The 22221-nt window shown below is 31.8% G+C and overlaps 3 protein-coding genes and 1 long non-coding RNA gene across 5 annotated transcripts in view; 2 read left to right on the top strand and 2 right to left on the bottom strand.

Annotated features, from left to right (window-relative positions):
* Nucleotides 1-7254: 7254 nt before the first annotated feature.
* On the top strand, nucleotides 7255-9135 carry LOC106111167. The gene is made up of 2 exons (XM_013293180.1): nucleotides 7255-7587; nucleotides 8153-9135. The coding sequence occupies exons 1-2, from the start codon at nucleotides 7393-7395 to the stop codon at nucleotides 8906-8908; spliced, it is 951 nt and encodes a 316-aa protein (XP_013148634.1). The 5' UTR covers nucleotides 7255-7392; the 3' UTR covers nucleotides 8909-9135.
* Nucleotides 9136-12042: 2907 nt separating this feature from the next.
* LOC106111255 lies at nucleotides 12043-13854 on the bottom strand. Its single transcript, XR_001226151.1, has 3 exons — nucleotides 13713-13854; nucleotides 13361-13480; nucleotides 12043-12779 (listed from the first exon to the last, which is right to left on the bottom strand). It is a non-coding gene; the product is annotated as an uncharacterized LOC106111255 (long non-coding RNA).
* Nucleotides 13855-14086: 232 nt separating this feature from the next.
* On the bottom strand, nucleotides 14087-15690 carry LOC106111244. Its single transcript, XM_013293272.1, has 6 exons — nucleotides 15373-15690; nucleotides 15258-15283; nucleotides 15088-15155; nucleotides 14808-14896; nucleotides 14385-14508; nucleotides 14087-14290 (listed from the first exon to the last, which is right to left on the bottom strand). Exons 1-6 carry the CDS (start codon nucleotides 15425-15427, stop codon nucleotides 14140-14142), a joined length of 513 nt encoding a protein of 170 aa, XP_013148726.1. The 5' UTR covers nucleotides 15428-15690; the 3' UTR covers nucleotides 14087-14139.
* Nucleotides 15691-16324: 634 nt separating this feature from the next.
* The window catches only part of LOC106111468, a 29605-nt gene continuing 23708 nt past the window's right edge, over nucleotides 16325-22221 (top strand). Inside the window, exons 1-3 of one of the 2 annotated variants that reach the window (XM_013293590.1) lie at nucleotides 16325-16751; nucleotides 17294-17493; nucleotides 17954-17986. In XM_013293590.1, coding sequence (XP_013149044.1) covers nucleotides 17382-17493; nucleotides 17954-17986 — 145 coding nt within the window. In that variant the 5' untranslated portion in view covers nucleotides 16325-16751; nucleotides 17294-17381. The remainder of the gene's footprint in view (nucleotides 16752-17293; nucleotides 17494-17953; nucleotides 17987-22221) is intronic. The other variant, XM_013293596.1, reaches the window with a different exon arrangement.

The raw sequence follows: 22221 nt of genomic DNA, 5'->3' as shown, positions 1-22221 counted from the left end.
CCGGGAAGGGAAAGTGGATTTGTCAGAGGAGGAGATACATAGGTAGGGGAAATATTCTCTTTATGTGCATCTCCTTCCCTGTCGGATAAGGGTAGTCAACGCATTTGCAATTGCGGATGTCTTTGGGCAGCGGTCGCTTCGCCATTTTGGCGGATTCAGGTGGCCGCTTGCTCGTTTGCCACCTTTTGTTATAAAAAAAAAAGTCTGTGATTATTAGCCTTATAAAGGTAATTGTTTAGTTTGGTTTATTATAATGTAGTGAGAAATCACTTCTATCGAATTCTACAACTATTGGTTATTATAAGCATGATAAAGCAGTTATAACTTTTACTAAATTTAAAATTCATAAAGATTTATGTATATATTTTTAATTATATGTATTTACAATTTAAGTATTATCTGAAATCTGTGATTTTGTTCATGTTTTGGCTTCGATTCTCGAAGTGTTTCGGTAACCTAAGTCAGTAAAAAAATACGCATTTAATTTAATACCGAGGTAAAAATAAATTGTAAACGACAAGAGATCTGAAGCTCACTATATTAAAAAGTGACTTAACATGATTATTACTTCGAAAACATAAATTGAATTCGTAAAACTTTTTGGCAAAACAAATTTTTTTATTAGACAAGGGTCGTCTTTCTAAAAATATGACGCGACGTCGCTAATATAGCGTGATATTCATCATTTTTTTATATTGAGAGAAATATACATTTTTAAACTGCATTCTTTCAAAGACAACATTTTCTAAATATCTATACTAATATGATAAGCGTAAACACACACTACTTTGTGGCGTAAGATGTCAGCAATCACAGCATTTTATTGAATATAATTTTTTTTAATAAAAAGCCCTACACTTAGGTCACGCTTTAGGCTATATATTTTCACGCTAATAAACTTAAGGGTAAATAAATTGGATAAAAACCCTGGTTTGGGAAAAGAATAAAGATTGTCAAGGTTTGTAATGTCATGTCATTTTGATATTTGCTATTGATAATTTGACAAATGTAAACAAAAAAATAAAATTTTCATAATTTCGTGCGGATGAAGCACGGGAACAGCTAGTTGGATAATAAAACACATATGGTCACATCATAAATGTGATAATGTGAGTATTTTGATATTAATGTTGCGAGTTTAATTAATTTTGATGACGCAGAACCTTAATTGAATTTTGTCGCTGTAATACGCTTATCACACATGATCGGAATTATAATGTAATAATCATAGCTAATTTATAATTCATTTCGGATTATTAATTTAAAAAAAAAACTTTTGTACTACATTAAATATAAAAACAAAAAATGCAATATAGAACACAAAATAAAAATTATAACCTCACCCTTCTTTAATATATTTTTTTAATAAACGCAAAGAAATTAGTTTTATAATATTCCACTCTGGAAACATCAAGAACGAAATTTGAGTTGTGAAGTCAACCAGTAGTAGGTGTGTGACTGACAATGGCCTTTTTTTCTTGGTGTCGGGGGGAAATCTTCGAAAGGTACCCTTATGTGAGATTTCTACTCACTAAAAACCCCCTCGGTGGCCACCGTTAGGTGCGATTTGAGAGTCCCAGGATCTCCAGAGAAACGCACCGCATAGTCACCCCTAATTTATGGTGGGTTCTGATTACCTTAGTGGAGACGTATAGGGCGCTAGAGATAATGAGATGAATTGCCTGTTCTTACTATAAAATTCATATTTTCTTAATTATGCAAAAACAGAATACAAATTTGTGAACATTTGTACGAATTAAGACATAATTAATCCACGAATTAAGACCATATACGTGTCAATCGCGTCCAAAAATATCGATGTCTTAAATCTATCAAAAAATGAACGATAGTCTTCAGTGATACTTTCTTTAGAGAGTTTGATGTTGAGGCAATCATTAATTTTAATTTATTACCCTCTAATCCTGAAGCTACGGGCTGTTTACTGACTAAGCTTTTATCAAAGATAATAAACACACCGAAGATTTGTATAGGGACGAAAATGATGTCAAGAAAATGGGTCAGTGACTTTATAAGGTTAACAAATTCTAACAAAATAATTCGTTTTATGTAAAAAGCTAAATAATCGATTAGTTGGAGATATACTTTTGATATTTAATGCTTTAATGCGTTTAAAATGTTTCTTCATACAAACTTTCATATGTATCTTAAGACAGGCGGTGAATTTAGGAAATCATATCTTCATGTATTTAATAACAGAAATATATGTGCAAACATTTTATTTTACAGATCAAGAGAACTCATCATCATCATCATCATCTCCCCTGCCTTATCCTACTCCCGTAGGGTCGGCGCACCGGGTTTTCGTCCTCCAAAGCACTCTATCATCACTCCCTTCTTGATCATGTCACTTTTCACGCAATCCATCCATCTCTTTCTGGTTTTTAACTAATTTTCTTAAATGTTTAAGTCAAATTTAATTTTAAAATTATCAAATTACAATATTGTATTACTCAAATATTAACTTGAGTATTGTGAAACGTAACCTAAATCGGAGCAAACTTGATAGGAATCGTGATCGTACCGTAATTTATCTTAAGTAATTAGTGTAACCCTTGCCGGCCACAGCTTCACGTCAAATTAATCGTCCCATCGGAACCGGATTCGGAATCGATAATTTAAAGGGTTCGATATCTTCGCAAGATAACACTTAGATGTCAACTTAACTGTGGATTTCCACTGCAGAAACAGTTCTACAAAATTATTTAACACGAATTGTACCTCGCGACCTCGTCCACGCAATGTTAAGATAAAAATTAACCTATAATATGCCCGTCCATGTAAGTTGCCTTCCAGTGAGAGTCCCACCTGGAACAAACCCGTTTTGCGGACAGACAGAAAGACAGATATTTTTAAATGCGATTTTTTTGTCAGCAACGCAAATAGATCATCTTCCCGAAATCTGAATTTTTTCTTTTGATATTACAAACAGACACGCCAATTTTATTATATGTATAGATGATATTCTAAGTATTGTTTGTATTTTCTTATTAAACTATATAATAAAATATTCCAGACAATTCCAACATCTGTTTATTCGGAAACTTACCAAGAAATTTCTTGAATAAGTTTCTCTTTTATAATTTATTTTCAAAACTAATTAAAACTCGACTTGGGAATAGTAAATCAACTTGAAATTTACACTCCACTGTAAAGTTATGTTAAGATCGGAGAGATGCTGCAACTTGCAAACTAAACATTATTCCAACGTGTTTACACTGTTTTCACTAATAGACCGCATGTATGTAGTTTTAAACATCTTACATTACTAATATTTATACTAGTACTAGCTGTTCCCGTGCGGCTTCATCCGCATGAAATTATGAAAAATATATTTTATTTTTTACATATGTGAAATTATCAATAGCAAATGTCAAAATGACATGACAAAACAAACGTTGGCAATCTTGATTCCTTGATATTGGCAGCAACTTATGATCTCTTTCCCACATTAAGGTTTTTATCCGAAATGTTTACCCCTAAGTTTAACGGCGTGAAATTATATAGCCTAAAGCGTGACGTAAGTGTAGGGCTTTCTCTTAAAAAAAATTATAAAAAAATATGCTGTAATTGCTGACATCTTTGGCAACAAAAAAAGTGTGTGTTTACGTTTTATTATAATAGTATAGATTAAAAAAAAAAATATGTATGTATTGAAATAACTCAAAATCTACTGAGCCGATTTAAAAAAATCTTTCACTATTAAAAAGCTAGTTTATCAATGAGTAACATAGGCGACATATTTTTTTTTATTTCACGCGAACGAAGTCGCGAGCAACAGCTAGTACAAAAAAAACAGTTACACATTAGCATAAGGGAGGAACTTAGATATGTTTTATATGTCTAAAAATACTAGTTCGTAATGTGGGAAATGTTTAAGAATCAAACTAATATTATAAATGCGAAAGTTTAGATGGATGGATGGAAGGATGTTTGTTAGAGTTTGTAGCCTAAAAAGCTAAACGGATTTCGATAAGAAATATATATTTAATATCTTTAAAAGTAAATCCTCCAGAAATGTTGGCAATTAAACATATAACCTCAAACAAGTCGGACCATTTCACGCTCCGTAGAACTTGGTAATTTTACTATCGGCTTTCATTGGCTATAATGTTGACTAACTGATTAAATTGCAATCTAATCTAAATTGGATGTTTTATTGGTACTTAGAGATGTAGAATCCTTAATTGGTCACTAAGGGAAACTCTAACATAACAACATCGTTAGGTCCGTATTTTAAGTAAATAATGACATTTTTGTTTAAACAAACACTTTTATCGTAGATCGATTCTTTTATATACAATCATCGTTATCATCACCAGCTCATTATAAGTCCCCAACGAGGGGCTCCGAGCCCACCCTCAAGTAAGGGGTGACTAGGCCATAGTCAACCACGCTGGCCAAGAGTGCGGGTTGGTTGACTTCACACATATCTTTGAATTTCTTCGCCGATATGTGCAGGTCGCATCACGATGTCTTCCTTCACCGTAAGAACGTCGGGTAAATTATGTACATATGAAATTTCGAAAATCACATTGGTACGGCGGGTTTCGAACCCAAGACCTGTGGATTACAAGTCAAGTGCTTAAACCACTGAGCCACCGACGCTCAATGTTTATATACAAATTAAATTATATATCATTTACCTTTGTTACATATTTTCAACAAAATTTATTACATAACACATTCATTAGACAGTAACTTCAAAAACGGGATGTTGAGATTCAAAGCTCATCTAATAGTAGGAACGCTTTGTAACTAATGAAAATGTTCTCGTGGGAACGGAGATTGGAAATCGTACGTCGTCTTAATTAAAGCAAACGTACCAACGCTATTTCATTGCTTTATTTAAAGTAAGTTTGTTTAAAGATAAAACAGACTCAAAGTAACGAAGACAGAAAAGTTTTCGTTGTCTTCAAAATGAATATGCTCGTATGTTAACTTTTTTTTTATAGCCTTAAAACCAAACGAGCAAGCGGCCACCTAAATCAGCCAAAATGGCGAAGCGGCCTCTGCCCATAGACATCCGCAATTACAGATGCGTTGCCTACCCTTATCCAATGGAGAAGAAGACGCACGTAAAGTACACACACTCATCAGATGAAACTTAAACTAGGCAAATCTTAGTAATATTATAAATGCGAAAGTTTAGATGGATGGATGGAAGGATGTTTGTTAGAGTTTGTAGCCTGAATGGCTGAACGGATCTCGATGAAATTTGGCATAGATGTAGAGTATATAGTCTGGAAGAACACATAGGCTACTTAATTTTTTTTTAATTCCACGCGGACGGAGTCGCGGACGAACGGTAATTCAATTATAAGACACTTTTAAGGTAATTTTAAAATCAAATTTTCTACAAACATTTCACATTATGTTAAAATTTTCCACCTCTACTTTTGTTCAGAATTTAACTGCATTCTCGTCATTATCCACCTCTCAATCCTCTTTGAACGTTTCATTTAAAAAATCTCTGTATGTATATCCGTGTTCATTATCAAAGAATTAAGAGTTAAATATTCGTTATGCATTGATATTTGCCGGCACGTGACGGGGGGATTAATTAGTGTTGCATGAAATAATCCCTGAATACAATACAAAGCTTTTTAATTAAATAGAATATTGAGGACACGTGGAAAAGTACTAAAGCGTTCTAGGGGTCGAGTAGTGGGCTGTACAACACGGGTTCCACGTCACAACCTAACCTGATTACGCATGCACCGGGAACATATCATTGTAAACAAAGAATAAAGAAGTGGTAATTACCAACTGGATGTTCAGGTGCAAGTGCCTGGTCGCGGTCGATCTGTCAATCGAGTCAAATTCTGACAAAGTACATTGGCGTCAGCTATGCTGAATGACCGAACTAGAGGGAGAATCAAAACTATCCTTTGGTAAATAAAAATAAGCCCGGTTAACCGCATTAACCCTGTACAATAGGGCCGCGTAAACATACCTATAGTTTACCATCAAATATGGCCATATCATATCGTCTGTATCGAATAAGTAGTTTATCTTGTGCCCAACGCTTCTGGTCACATTTCACATCTATTTTCCGTCTTCATCTGTCATTGATATCAAGTAATAAAGTAATCATTACCAACAATATCTGACTACTGTTAGGAACAAAATTAGTACCGTGCTATAGAATTGGCGCAACTCTAGATTATCGGCATAAACGTCACGTCCCTAGCTGACAGCTGTCAATGTCACTAGAAGTATTTAAAGATTGGCGCGCATCCAGAGTCCTGTCGAGAAGTGTTGCTCTGAGTTTAAACCGACAGTATAAATTGAATAAGTTGTCTAAAACTACAGTACTTGTTTAAGCTAAACTAGCGTCCTGTGCAAGATTTCTAGCACACCGCTTTTTTATTAGCTTGAAGTCTTATGTGACTGCGAAAGTCGTACATCGATTTACACAAATTGCTTACAGATTTTGTTGCCTGAGTTCGGCGGATTTTAACATATTAGTGTTATCAATAATGTATTTTTTTAAATAATAATAAAAACACATACTTCTAAATCAGATTTTACTAAATAAAAGTTTTGTAAAGTTTATGAAACAAACGCAGCTTATTGTTTATATCTTAAATCTGAAATTAAAACAAAGTTATTTTAATAGAGAAAGGAAGAAATAAATGCATAAGTGTTTCAGCTATTTGTTCTTGAACTAGGATTGGATAATCATGCATGGTCACGGTAATTCTTCACCAGTAAAATTATGTCTAAAACCATTACCTGTAAAAAAATCTTCTGTCAAAAATATCAGGATAGACGAAAAAGACTCTGCCATTAACGTCCGAATTGGGATGTCATATAGGGTTGTCAGTTCAGGTGTCCGAATTTCAAAGAAAACCTGTACGCCAATCGCAAAACTTTTGTGTTAATAAGGTTTATCTGTAGCAACAAATAAAATTGCTTCAAAATGTGGGTAACACATTAATATTAACATTTAGAAACATTTTAAAGGTAATCATTTTTACACATTACATTACATCAGTTGCCTATTTTTCTACAAACAACGAAACGATATTTGGCAGCTATAAGTCACTGTTAGAAAAGAACATAGCTGAATCTTGTAGCCCTCTCACTCGGTTTAAATTTCATTTTGCGTGCAGCAAGACTGTTGTGCCTTTAGCATAAGTTTTCATTTTCTTTATTTTAACTGCAAGATATACAGATAGAACGCATTCCTGTTCTAGTAGTACTTCTTCCTTGTAGGTCTATACCATATCCGTTTCCGCTCATTGACACCTATCATTTATGTCAAATGTCAATGTTAACAACAACAAAGTTTAGTTTGCTTAGCAATTGCTTAGTACTAAAAATTATTAAAAGTTACAGGAGTGATACAATCTTACTATAGTCATAGGCATGGAAGATGTTAAAAAAACGTGGTCCAAATATTGTATCGTTCCTATGTGCAAAAGTAGAATGGAAACTGCCCCTGAAAAAATTTATTTTTATGTCCCGAAAAATGCAGATATAAGGAAAAAGTGGTTCAAGGCGATGAAGAAAATCTATGTGTCGAGTTTGAGCTCTTTATACTGTTGTGAAGATCATTTTAACGTAAGTAGACATTATAAAAAACATAATCTTACTTCTTACTAATATTATAAATACGAAGTTTAGATGACAGGATGGATGTTTGTTAGAGTTGGTAGTCTTAACTGCTGACCGCAACCTTATGGACATAATGTAAAGGATATTCTGGATGGACATATAGGCTACTTACTTTTATTTCTAATTAAACATGTAGGAAATCGCAGATAAAACCTATTATGTAATTTAATCCTTAGTTTACTGCCAAATAGGTACTTTGTTTTGTTTACAAACCGTGACAAAAGCATAACATAGTTTATCAAAAGTTTGAAAATATATTTAATAGCTGTTGTTTGTGATGACACCCATGCGAAATAAAAACCATATGTAGCCTATGTTACTCAGTAATAAAATAGCTTTTTAAGGGTGAAAGAATTTTTGAAATCAACCCAGTAGTTTTTGAGTTATTCCAATATAGAGAAAAACACAAATCTTTTCTCTTTATAATATTAATATAGATATCTCTGTCATAATCAGAGTACAGAAAAATATTCGAGAATATTTCTATTTACCCTTAATTCCTTGGTTTTAGGTTGAACAAGATACAGAAAATTATATACAGTATAAATTAATGACCTTACAGCATGGGAAGAAAGTAACACTACGATTAAAAAAAGATATAATACCATACAAATTCCAGTGTCAGCAAAAAGAAAAACAGAAGCTACCTCCGGAGGGGACAGCTGGTTTGAATTTGCAAAGACTAGCACCGATGGAAGACCCACTAGCCCTAACTAGTCCACCAATACCAGGTCCCAGCGCACCAATATCTGTAGTTTATTTACCAGAACCAGATCTTATTTCAACCTCAGCACCATCCAAGGATTTAGAACTAAACAATTTTAGTGAAAATGACAGACAAGCTACTACTAACATATCTAATAGACAAAGTAAAAGTGTATTGCGGATTAATAAGGCAGTGCAAGTTGATTGTAAAGTTCAATGTAGAAGCATAGGTGTCAACGTTAATTTAATACCAAAGAAACATGACAGAGCTACGTCTCCATTACTATTACCAATAAAAAACTATAAAAGAAAAAATTCATCAAGATCACTCTTAAAATCTAATTGGTTATCTAAAAAAAGAAAACTCTCTGTAAACAATCCTGCTGATGATGGTCCTGTCACAAGTGTTATATCCCCATCCTCAGAATATAAACCAGAGTCAAGTTCATCCTCGAGTTTGCTATATCAATCAAACCGCCACTTACAATCTAAGATCCTAATGTGCATAGGCTCAGTGACTGTTGTAGAAAAAGAACCACAAATGTTGTTAGGATTACCTTAAAAACTTTTTATTGAATCAAACACTTGGGCAAAGGATTTTGAATGTTGGACAATCAGGCGAAAGATTTGCCTAATAATTTCTCAGACACCCTTGCATTTGAGATGTTACACCTAAGGGTAGACATACACATACTGCTTTACGCAGTTGGTCACCAGTAGATGTTCACCAACAATGTTACAACAGGTGTTTGTGGTGGCAATAAAATAAAGTTTGATATTTAAAACCTTTAATGTGTATTATTTGTGCGCTACTCCTATTGACTGGTAAATATAGGGTATACTAAAGAATTCATAAAACACAGTTGAGTTGAGAAATATGTTGACACTATAAAATCATTTGTCATTTCAAAATATTGAGATCATAAGGCATATATGGCAGGTCATATAATAGGGAATATGCATGTATTTTCTTTCTTTAACCGATTCTACTTGTTATAAAATAACCAGAAAAAAAATTGACGCGAAAATATTCAACCATTGAGCTAAAAAATAATAAAATAAAATTACGATCAATGATCAAACAACGACACGTGACGTCAATCAACATATTCCATTCATAACATATGCTCCGATGTCACTTCGATGTAAAAAATAACAAAGTATCTCATTGCTTCTCAAGATCAAAAAGTAAAAAATCGATTCATTTTTATTATTCCTGGTACAAATAAGTGGTAAATAATAATTCTATTCATATTTCTTTAATTTTAAAGTTGGTTTTGATATCGTGTTTACAGTAAAATACTTCAAGAGTGTATTTTTGTATAAACTAACGTAAATGAACTGTGTATTGACAACATAGCGACGCCATATTAGATAAGCCACTTGCTTCGACCAATAGTGTGCGTTTTAGAACTAAGAGAGGGAATTTTAAAAAAGACACTTTTTAATTATTTAGTTTTGTCACTAAATCAAATTATATTTAAAATAATCTTTGCAGGAATGTTTTTATAGTAATAAAGTATACTTTAAAAAAGTTTGGTACAAATTTGGCGTTATATACATATTGCCTGTTGTAATATATAATTTATTCATCTTATATCCATATTCAGTTGAAAGTAAAAATGTTTCATTGAAATTTTGTAGTGGCCGCCATATTGTATTTGTTCAAAGTACTGTACTAATCTTAGCTGATCATAGTCAATGCAAGTAAAGAGTAGAAATTCCAAAACAGTATTTAATTAGTACAGAAAAATGCTAAAAGGTGGTTATTTACTTTTATCTTCAATAATATACTTTTGGCACACAAATATTCTTTAAAATAGAGTGTATTTTATAACAAGTAGAAATATTATATACATTATTAAAATATCTTAGCAAGTAGATATCATTTTGAACTTGCTAATATACAAGATATAAGATAGTATGATTATTCCTAAGTTTTTGTGAGACGTTTTTTATTAGGCACAAAAGTTACACTATAAAATGCTATAGGTTGACAAAACAGAGAAGTACACATGATACCGATAATTTGAGAAATCCTCCAATTTAATCAAACTGAAGTAAATGTATTAAAAACCAACCTGAACTTGTGTCATACATTTGAATCAATGTGTAACATAATTTTTTTAACTAACATAAAATACTGAACCTATTGAACATTCCAACTTACAATTAGTTATTAAAACAAAGAATCACACAATATTACAAAAGAAACTTAGAAACATAGAGAATTTAAAATCTAGCAAATGTGAAGAGAGTTATAATTAATCATTTACCAAGCAGAAATATAAAAACTAAATTTTATATATAAAAAGTTTGTGTACAACATGTATGGATAAATTCTGAATTAGACATGACAAGTTTAGTCCAATTTTAAAATGACATATTTCACAATCGGTCAGTAACATACAGTCAATAGAAGAATATTCGAGAAAATCCTATATGTTAACTAGTAGTATGAAAATATCGATATACAAAAGTAGAATATACATATTAAGGCTGCAAATATTGTTTTGCTAAGACACTAATAGATTATAAAACTACATTTAGACCTTTAGAATATCATTCAATATTAATTTAATTATAAATTGCATGAAATAGGAACATCGTTAAGAATTTAAATCTAATGACAATAAGTTTATCCAATAGTAACACTAAAAACTTTATTTTATAAATGTTTTTGGAGATGTAATACTTTGAGAATAGAAACTTTTTTGTTACTACATAGATGTCTAAAAATAGCTTTGAATTATTTTGGATAGAAAAATATAATTAACATTACTGTACAAGATCAAATTAAAAAGAACAGTAAAACCTCGATAAGTTAAAGTCCAAGGGAAACACAGAATATTTTAAGTTATCAAGGGCCTATGTTATAGAGGTTTTGGGCTCTGATAGGAAGGGAACACGTCATTTTTTGGAGTTATAGGGGTTTTTAAGTTACCGAGGTTTGAGTTATTGAGGTTCTACTGTACTTTAGCTTAAATCTAAATTGAATAGACAGTATTCCATACATAAAGAGCGGGCGCACATTTTTAACTAAACTATCGCACAACTATTGTGCGATTGTCGATTGTTTCGCAGCCCATGCAACTGTTTTTTCAACTAAAAATCGAGTAGTGTGCACACCTCCATATAAACTCATAGGAATCAAAGCGAGACTAAACAGTTGTGCGATAGTTTAGTCAAAGGTGTATAGTTTAATGGAAATAAAAAATTATATCAATGCTTTCTAGTGCCGACTTGTGCATCGTAAAAAAAATATCTTTAAAAGACCTCTGTTTTTAATAAGTCTGTGATTACCACAGACTAAGTATAAACAGACTTTTCAAAGTAAATCCATAGACATGACATTTATTTCCAATAATATTAACTACATATTAAATGTTAAAAAGTTATGAGATTACTAAATAAATATGTACATAGTATAAAAATTGAATTGAAATAGACTTATACTAATATAAAATTATAGTAAAACTTTTCTGGAAAATATAAAAGGGGTTGAAAATAATATTCGAACACATCTATGCATTTTCATTACTGAACACAATTTTAAATGGACCTTATTTTGATTGGACAAACATTTAAAACACATAGCAATGGTTTAATTAAAAAGGTATATAATGGGTATATTCCTCACATCTTACATGACAAGGAAAAAGAATATTCAAGACATTGAATGTCACAATTTTCTTGTATTAGTCTCTACAGACTTTGTGCCGATAAACCTTTCATAAATCGTAAATACATAATTCTTTATTATGTAAGATGAATGGTGAATGGAATCACTGGTCACTGCACTTCAACAAACACCTGTACAACATAGGTGTGAAACAGTACATTATGCAGAACATGTATGGTGGAGGAAGAACCCGCATCACATGTCATATAACACTGCCCAGTGAATACAGGGTTAGGTATCTCGGTTTGCTAAGATCGCTCCCGGAGATCACCAGCAACATAAAGGGTTTGCTGGGGTTTTTCGGATAGTTAAGTTGGCTGGAATAATCCACGTCATGTTCCTCACGCAAAATACGCGCTAGCCATGGAGTTGTGGAAACTGTAACCCCTACTACTACTACGATGAATGGCGAGCGTCAAAAGTGCTTGTGTATTAAAGTTAAGACTTAAGGGTAAAGTTAATCACAAATTTATTGCTGCTGTATCCGCATGGTCTAATTATTATTATTTTGGGTGACACGCTAGCAGCTAGTTAGCTGATGCATGTGTGTTGTCATTTTATTCACATTTGTATAAAAATTGTAAAGATAATAAGGGTTTACAGTATAATACCTACATCTGGCACAAAAATGGAACAGTTCTCATTAGCATGAGGTGATCGGCAACAAGGCTCTGTTTGTATTGTGTAAGGTTCCACTTGTATTCCATTCTTCTTTGCCAAATTTGTCACATAATGCTCTATTGCTTTGTCACTGGAAAAGAGAACAGTGCAAGTTATTGTATTGATTACATATTCCTTTAATTTAAGTGTAGTTTTAATTAATTTGGAAAAACAGAAGTATAGATAAGTAAACAATATTTATATTAAAATGTTATTTTGCAGAATGTTTGAGTTAATTTTTTTTTTTATAACATAAGGTTCCAAACAAGCAAGCGGCCACCTGAATCCGCCAAAATGGCGAAGCGACCGCTGCCCATAGACATTCGCAATTGCAGATGCGTTGCCTACCCTTATACGACGGAGGAGTAGACGCACATAAAGAGGATACCGGGCGTGCCGGCCCATTCGTGCTAAGATGTTAAAGCGGGCACTACCACTGTTAGAAATGAAGTTGATATCAATAATTAAAGCTATAGGATAATGTTATAAAAAATCAAGTATGGAATTAATAAAGATGGCATGAAAAAGAAGAAATTTCCAAGTAATACTGGAAATAAGTCTTTTCTGTGGATATAAAATCTAAACTAAGCTTAGTCTGCCTTTCATCCATTCATGTAATAACATTTAATTCTTGTTAACTACTGATATTTTTCTCCATTATGTTTTACTTACTGGGCTCTTATGCAGTAACACCATGTGCAGCATCCTATTGACAGAGATATAAATATCAGAAATGTGAATAAAGCACCATAGTCCACCAGCCGAAGGTAATCATTCACCATTCTGGATAATCTGAAAGAACAAAACAAACACAAATAAAAAAAAAAGTTCGCAATTAACTCTCGTTTTAAATTATCTTTTGTAATTGATTTGTCCAGCTATACCACATTTAATTTTTAAATTAATTGTACATACTTCTTAACTAAAACCATTACATGTACAATTTTCTAAGTTTAATTTTTAAGTTTACGCTATTAAATATTTTTAAAAGCTGCGAATAAATAAAAAGTTAATTGGTACTTACTTATTAATTGAGATGTAGTATTTCAATAACTTGCATGTCTGATTAATTAAGTTAACATTTTCATTGTTCTGCTATAACTAATAACAGCACTGTGTTTATTTTATTTGATAATAAATTAAACGTTTAAAAAACGAAGATGCGCTTCGATTTATTTTTAATGACGTTTTGAACTTAATGTTGCCAGTTGCAATGACAGTTGCCAGCATTTGATTTAACAAAGAAAAAATCTAGTTTAATCGTGACCCGGTACAGGGATTGGAATATTTATTTTTTAAAAAAAGACCAACAGCGTAAAATATGTAAAATTTTGGTGTTTGCATAAAAATACGTATGACCGATATGGTATTGCGAGGTATAGTATAAAATAAACAAGCTAAAGAAATAACGTATAATTCGATTTACAATTTCAGAAACACTCATTTTTTATTTAAACAACGTAAACACCTGCACTTTCCACTACAATATTGCAGCTTTCTGAAACTGGTTGAGTGGGTTTTTTAATTGTTTTTCTTTTTAAATTGCAATCTCTTTTTAATTTCGCAGCCAACGCTTCAACGTCTTTTTTTAGACGGTAGTCACTGAAATATTAGATAATTATAATTAAATCAATAGACTGAATGTTACAAAATATTGTAAATATTAATTTTTATAAAATGTAATAGAAGAACGTACATGTAATTGATGCGACAACAGTAAATGCAAGCACCCAGTACACATATACTTGAACAAGTAACAAACAAAATCACAGATACTATCACGCCTTGAAACACTTGAAGGACCTCTAAACGCATTTTATCTGAAAAGAGAAAATAATGAAAATTGCTATGCGCGTAAATTTGCTTTTTACGTCTGTTTTTTTCTAAAATGTTGAATCTTTAGTTCGCCCTGTCCAAACATTAACACTAAAATATTGTTTCAGTTTAGCGGGCCAGAGAGACAGAGGGAGAAAATAACTTTTTACCGTTTTCGACTCTGACAACACAAAAAGGCAGTTATGTTTAAAGGCATTAAGGTAAGCTATTCATATAAGTAAATTTATAAAACTTCTTTTTTTTTTTCGAAATACTAATGCCAGTTTATGAAGTGTAGGGTTACCTTGAGTATCATACTTTGCAGTCAAAGTTTGTAACAGTAGCTTGATATTTACTACGCAGTCATGAGTTGTGTCATTATAGAAGAAACCACTGGAAAAAATTATTTTTATTTATTTAAAAATAATTTTTAGTTACTGGAAAAACAGCTTCAATTTTATATACTTCGTATATTCGCAATTATCCGAATAGAAATTTTAAAGTCTTCCAAATCTGTTCCAATATACGAGTAGTCATATATCTCAAAGAACACGATTATAACATATTTTTTAAATCTTACTCACATAGTATTGTTACATTGATGGCTTTGTGCGATACAATCACCTAGTTCGTTACAGGCTGCTGTAACTGCCTGTAATAAATGTAATAAAAATAATTTAAACGATTAATTTCCTTTGACTTATTCGCTACATGTTTTCTTATCAGTTATATTTAAAAACTTAAAAATGTATACCTCACTTTCAGCACTCGATTCATCATCTAAGAAAAGAGAAATAGAAATAAGTATTTCTAAAAAACGAGGTCTCATAAAATATTAACTAAAATACTTAATATAATAATGTACTCACAGGTATTGAATATTATCAAAATGGTAAAGATTAAAAATCTGTTTTTCAAAAACATTGTAACGTGTTATTCCGATTAAATCAAAGTTTTCTATTTATTGATAGACCAAGATTCGTAAATTTAATACAAAAATTATTTTTAATTAACTGGCAAATTGTATGTAATTCAAACACATTATTCTATTGGATTGTAAACTAACTACTAAAGGCCCATTTGTGCAAGCGAGATACTAAAATAGTATGACCTCGAGCCAATAATAGAAACTATGATCTACGAAACGTAATCTATTAAATCTTCTAAAATACCGCAAATTACAAAAGTCATACAGTAAATTACACAGTTAATCTTTAATATTATTTTAAAAAAATGGTCGTGGAAAATAAAATAAAATTCTGAGTTACAATCTGACACTTATTGCGATAAATCAAAAGTATGAATAGGGATTATTTAAATTAGTTAAAACTGCTCGTAAAAATATGAAGTAAAAAAAGTACTGAACAAAATTTCAAATTAGTTTTTGGGAGAGCCTTCTAACTTTTTAACTTTATATGGTAAATTGTTATGATGATTGGGAAGTGAAACGGAACGCAAAGTAAAAATGTAAAAGGAAATTGAAAGCACCTGAAATAAACGAAAGATTTATTTTATTTTTAGAATATACTCAATTTTAATAGAATTCGTGCTTTATTTTTAATTAAATTATTAATATAATCCAGTTTTATACTGTTAATTTTGAAGATTCACGGTGTTGCATTCATATTTGTTAATGTATACGAGTACAATCAAAATACCTTCTTTTGTTTCCGTAGCACTTAAATAAGTAATCTTTTAAGAATAATTTCTAGGTATATAAATATTAATTTTTTAAACGGCAAACTTATTGCAATTTTTTTATTTTAGCCATTTTATATACTCTGGCGCTAGCGGAACGCAACGTGAGATCGAGTGTAGTCAATCAAAAAACCAGTTTATTTACTGACCACACTCGGTCGGTTGGTTGGTGAGACGCGGTAAAACTTTAATACGTATCGTGATATTTTATTGAATTTTTCATGAGATTTGGAATTTCTCGAAAACTAAACCAGTGATATAATTCTTATATTATTATTCTATTTGTGTCGACTATTTAACGAAGTATAAACGAACATTTAAATGAAATATATGTGAAGACGAATATTTTAGTAAGAGGTGTGTCGCAGTGGTTTGAATTTCGAATCTCGGGTGTACTTTTGTGCATTCACGTGAAAACGGGTGTTTTGTTGCATTCTTTTGTCCGTGTCTGAGAGTGATGTTAATAAATCGGAATTTGCACAAATCAATCTTTTCTTGCATACTTGAGTGAACACCGTGTGATCATTTCTTGGTACGAAATTAATAAAACGTAAGTATTAACTACTTATACGATTATCTATACCCTAACTGATTCCAATAAGATTAAATCAGAGCAAACTGTTTAATTAGTTTATTTTTCCGGTACAAACGTTTTCTTATTAATTACTAATAAGTATTTTCTTTTTAAGCTCTATGGTAGCGTATTTGGAAAGATCTAATGAATTCCAAAAATTACAATAAGCAAAGTTCAAAATAAATGTAAGTTTTAAGTGGTTAAATTCTTTTCTTGCTTGATATGATAAATGTCAAATCTTAGTTAAAAAATACAGCTTTAGTTCTCTCTTAACTCTAAAAGTATTCAAAAACACTTTATTGATTCAATGATAGAAGAGAAGTATTCAAAGCAAGGGTGTTTAAGTTACAGCGTAAAATAAACATAAAATGCAGGAATGTATTAGAAAATAGGAAAACATTAGCAGATTATTGTTGGTTTATTAATTTTTCCTTGTACCATTCCAACTCAGCATCGAGCTTGTGCTAAGAAGGGTTAAAAATTATATTTTTCTTAAAATATGTTTCTATTCTTTTCAGATGTGTACCAGAGTATTGATCAGTCACAGGATTCTAATTCGATCCTGATGACTAGAACATTCCGTGAACTTGGCAAAGTCATGCAGCCATGGCAAGTGGAAAGGTCCTGTATTCAATAGCTGTGGTTGTTCTTGGATTTATTTGTTTCATCGTTGGAGCTATCGCTGTTGGATTACCAACATGGGGCTATTTCTTTAGCTGTGAGTATTATCTTAATAATACTGTAAATATAAAGAACTAAAGTTGTTAACTATGTCGGACAAATAGATATCTTATAATTTGTAAATTTATTATCTATTTATCATAATTAATGAAAAATTTCTGTGAAAATAGGACTTAAAATGAGCCTGTGAATAAATACGATACATTTTTATATAAAAAAAAATAACAAGGCAAGGTGTTTATTTTTAAGTATTGTGTTAATAGTGTGAATATTTCTAACCACAATAACCTATTAGAGATTCAAATGTAGAGATTATAGAGTGGATATTTGAAACTTTTCCTTACAATCTCAAAGTAAGCAAGAGTACAAGTCATGTATTACAATTTGGTTTTTTAATGTCCTGTCTATTGTTACTATGTTGAATATCTATATTTCACATCACTAACTCATGCTTGTAGCACGTAGAAAGCATATCAATATCAAAATAATTCTTTCAGATGACTCTGACCTTGCTCTCTCCGTGCAGGCATGTGAGTATACATAACTTAAAATATGCCTTTGCACTTCTATGCTATATACTACTCATACATTGCCGGGGGAGATAGAGGAGGCAGTTACCCCAAAAAAATTTAAAATAGATATAAAAACTCCTTTAAAAAATATAAAAAGTAGCTGCCGCCTAGTCTTTGTCTGGCAATGTTTTTGGTAATGCTGTATGAACATAATATACAACCATATATTACTGGTATAAATTGTCCATCTTACCCATTATGCGAGCCTAAACTTAATAGTAATTCAAAAAGTTTTTAGGATCTTTGACACTATTAACATGGGTTTCTACCGCAATGCTTGTTTAAACATCTATTCTTTTCTTTCCTTTCATTCTCCTTGAAAATGTACAGATAATTGTATTAGTAGTGGAAATTCATAGTAGCAAAAATACTTAATAGTATTGTAAATAAGATAATTTAACTAAGCCTAATTTTTATTAAATAATGCTTGCATGAAAATGTTAGAAAACTTTCAAATGTTTTAATGTAATGAAATAATAAGACAGTAATTACTACATCATACTACATATTTATGTTATAAATGTGAAAGTTTAGATGTTTGTAGCCTAAAGGGCTGAACAGATTTCTATGAAATATGGTATAGATATAGAGGATGTCAGGAAGAACACATAGGGTTCTTACTTTTGCTTTTTTTTTTACTTCACGCGGATGGAGTCGATGTGAAAGCTAGTATCTGATAAATCTTTTAATCTCGCGTTAAACACATTAAAAAGTTCTTAGAGAAAAGATTTCTTAAAAAAAAGTGAAGCCGCGAACGCAACGGAAGTTGCACTTCCACACTTGTTTGAATAAACAAAGCACGTTATCGTAGTTTTACTTCATTCGTCCCCTTTCTAAAATATCTGAGAATCGTGCAAAAAGTCATAAACTCTATTCAGAATTTTTTATTGCTTTATATTAAAGGTATTTTCGTTCTCAAGCAGATGAATCATTGCGCGCTCTCTCTTTCTCTCGCTCTCACTCTCTCTCCCTCTCACTCTCTAAATATAATAAAAATAAAACATCCTTAGTATTATTAAAAATCAATAAAAAGTATCATTACAATGGGTTCAAAGATACAGATAGTCCTTTTTAATATGTTTTTTAGAACCGATTAGAAAAGATAAAAATCAACATAAATAGTTGATTTACTTCATTTGTACGGACTTTCTATAACACCGTGATTGAGACTGAGTAAGGTCTTTTTCACTGGCGTTTTTTAACGCTCGGCGTTGGCGCGTTTTGTATACTCTTTCTCACTTTAACGAACTTTTTATAATCACTATTGTTTCGTTCGTTCAGCAGTTCAAACGTAACACTGCGCGATAAAAAACCGTCGCGTTAAAAACACATGAACACTTTTTTTACGCGCGCGTTATAAAATCGTCTGCTGGAATTTAATTTAATTATTTTAATTAAAAGATCTATTTGTAATTATCGTCGAAGGAATGGCAGTGTAAAGAAAGGAATATAAATCTATGTCGCGTCACGCAATAGGTCGTACTCGTTGTCTTCACCGTACCGGCACGGAAAGATATTGATCCAACGCCAAGACAAAGACTTCTTTTAAAAACCCTCTAACGTTAACTGTAGTACAATTTTGTGAAATCGATCTTCACAATTTCATTCTACACTAAAAACTCGCTTTTTTGGTTATTAACTGTCGCAAATTCTGCTTACTTAATCAGTCCTTAGATATTACGTGTATAAAGTACAATATTAGTAACAGTTTACTATTTTAATTGTAAAAGAAGTATGTATGTTTTACCCTTTTATAGTGTAGTTTTCTTGGTATATGGTCCTTTATAATTTCTAGAGCGTCCCTAATCGACTACGTAACTTTACAGTTAGCCGTGATAAGTGCTTAGTTTCACATCCTGTCGTTTAAACGTACCTTTTACTGTATTTAATTTCCCGCTTTAAGGTGCGTAACCATCGTTAAGCGGGGTAATGTTACGCGTAACTCGCATCAAGCGACACCGCTGACTGTATGAATGTTCGCCGTGCATTACACCTGTAACGTCGGTTAGTATACACCTTGATAAATCGGTAAAAGTTAAATCATCATCATCTCCCCTGCCTTATCCTACTCCCGTAGGGTCGGCGCACCGGGTTTTCGTCCTCCAAAGCATTCTATCATCCGTCATCTCAGTCATCACTCCCTTCTTGATCATGTCACCTTTCACGCAATCCATCCATCTCTTTCTAGGTCTACCTCTACCGATGTACCCCTCCACATTCATAACTAACATCCTTCTTGTCACATGCGATTCATCCCTTCTCATAACATGCCCATACCAATCTAACCTTTTACTCCTTATTTTCTCAACCACTGGGGCTACTCTCAAACTTCCTCTAATATACTCATTTCGTATCTTATCCAATCGTGTAATCGGTAAAAGTTAAATGTTCCCTTAAATCTTATTGAGAGACTGTAATAAAGTTTATCGTTGACTTCCACTGTCGAAACAGTTGTGGAATGTATTGTTTTGTTTGAAGAGAATAATAGATGAAGGTATATTTTATTCGTGCAGTGGTAACCCACGTTCGTATGTTTTGTCTAGCCGTCAAATCCGTTGAAATCTGCTTCATCTCTCACGCATATTAACAATGAACTCCCGTCGTTCTGGTGACTAAGCTGTTTCATACAAAACTAGTTTAAGATAAATCTAGATGGACACATTAATATGATTTCATTACGATAATGGTCTATAATAATTCGTTATACATAATTATAAAGGAAGGAAATAGTTCTATAACCTATTGTGATACAGGCATGATAGAAACTGAGCCATAATTTAGAGAAAAATAAATGAAATAAGAAGAAACTGGAACTGAATAAACTACTGTTACTTTTATCTTCTTTTTAAATTTTATTGCAAAGAAATATTTTTAATCTACAGGAAGTTAATTGAGATTATGTGTATAATGGCTTATAGATACCAACTTTAATAAACAAAATTAATACATTTAATTTACTAAAAACCTGGTAATCTTTTTAAATGCAATATCTGAATCGAATCGTATAAACCTACCTTTATGAACCTGCAAAACAGACTGTCGGTTGCAGGGTGAAATATTTGGGTCAATGGATCGATTCCCCAGCTAAAAGACTATTAAAGTTAGCCATTTTGTCACTGTTAGGTATTCATTAATGATCTAATAACAATACTAAATGTTTTATTCTTTAAACGAACCAAAGAAACTTTTGGATAACACTGAAAACATTCAATACTTATTTACTAGAGGAGTTAACCCTTTTACCCGACTAATAGACTTTTTTCACATCACACGTATGTTAGTTAAATTTTATGTAGGTGGGTTTGTTTGTATGTAAATTCTAATGTAACTGCCTCGAGCCGAGTGAATCGATTTTGACGAAGGGGGTGACATTTCATTCGACTTCTTCCCCGGAATGTAAGTGTACAAAACTACCTATAGTGGACGTGAAAATTGAAATTCTAAAAATTTGTAAACAACCGAGTTCGAATCATGCTGGCTGATTTTTTTTTCGTTATTGTCCTGTTTATAATAACATTACAAGGTTTGCGTGATAATATTTAGGACTGTAAGATTAAATCAAAACATTAAATCCGTTGTAAACGACTACAAAGCACGCGTAAAGTAAAACGTTTTGAGTCTTTTGCGTGAAAAACAATCAAGGAACTAAGCTGAGAATTCAAATATAAGTTAAGGTTATACGTATATCGATCCTGATTTATCTATAGTATTTGGTTTCATACTGGTTTAATTTTTTTAACAAATAAAAGAAACCGCAAAGATTAATGTTTCTTTATTGTGTCTTTAAAACTAGTCTTAAAGTATAATTTTACACATGTTTCAAGCAACATATAGCCCACTAAGTTTCACCCGCGATCCCGTCCGCACGGAATTAAAACAAAAACTTTTAGATAGACACATAGGTTTATTTGTTCTACCAGACTATGTTCTATATCTATGCCAAATTTCAGCGAGATCTGAAGAGCCGTCTTAGATATGTACTTAGTAGCATTCATCCATCCATTTAAATTTTTGCAGTTATTACATTAGTATGAATATCATTAACAGTCACAGTTTTTATTCACTGCGTAAATAAATCGTACTAAAATCAATATACAATCAAGTTTTTGACCGACTTCCCAAAATAAGGAGGTACTCAATTCGTCTGTATGTTTTTTTTTATGTGTGTTACGGCATAACTCCGCCGCTAGTGG

Source organism: Papilio polytes, unplaced genomic scaffold (assembly GCF_000836215.1).
Source record: "Papilio polytes unplaced genomic scaffold, Ppol_1.0 DF824382.1, whole genome shotgun sequence".
In the NCBI taxonomy this organism is placed as follows: domain Eukaryota; kingdom Metazoa; phylum Arthropoda; class Insecta; order Lepidoptera; family Papilionidae; genus Papilio; species Papilio polytes.
The sequence above is the reverse complement of the archived record's forward strand: the minus strand, read 5'-3'. Positions and strand labels throughout refer to the sequence as shown.

What these genes read in the sequence shown, in the direction of transcription:
- LOC106111167 (XM_013293180.1), top strand. Translation starts at nt 7,393, where the DNA reads ATGGAAGATGTTAAAAAAACGTGGTCCAAATATTGTATCGTTCCTATG. An exon ending in GTTGTGAAGATCATTTTAAC is followed by an intron (nt 7,588 to 8,152) that starts GTAAGTAGACAT and finishes CCTTGGTTTTAG; the next exon opens with GTTGAACAAGATACAGAAAA.
- LOC106111244 (XM_013293272.1), bottom strand. Translation starts at nt 15,427, where the DNA reads ATGTTTTTGAAAAACAGATTTTTAATCTTTACCATTTTGATAATATTC. An exon ending in TTTGATAATATTCAATACCT is followed by an intron (nt 15,284 to 15,372) that starts GTGAGTACATTA and finishes CTCTTTTCTTAG; the next exon opens with ATGATGAATCGAGTGCTGAA. An exon ending in TGTTGTCGCATCAATTACAT is followed by an intron (nt 14,291 to 14,384) that starts GTACGTTCTTCT and finishes CTAATATTTCAG; the next exon opens with TGACTACCGTCTAAAAAAAG.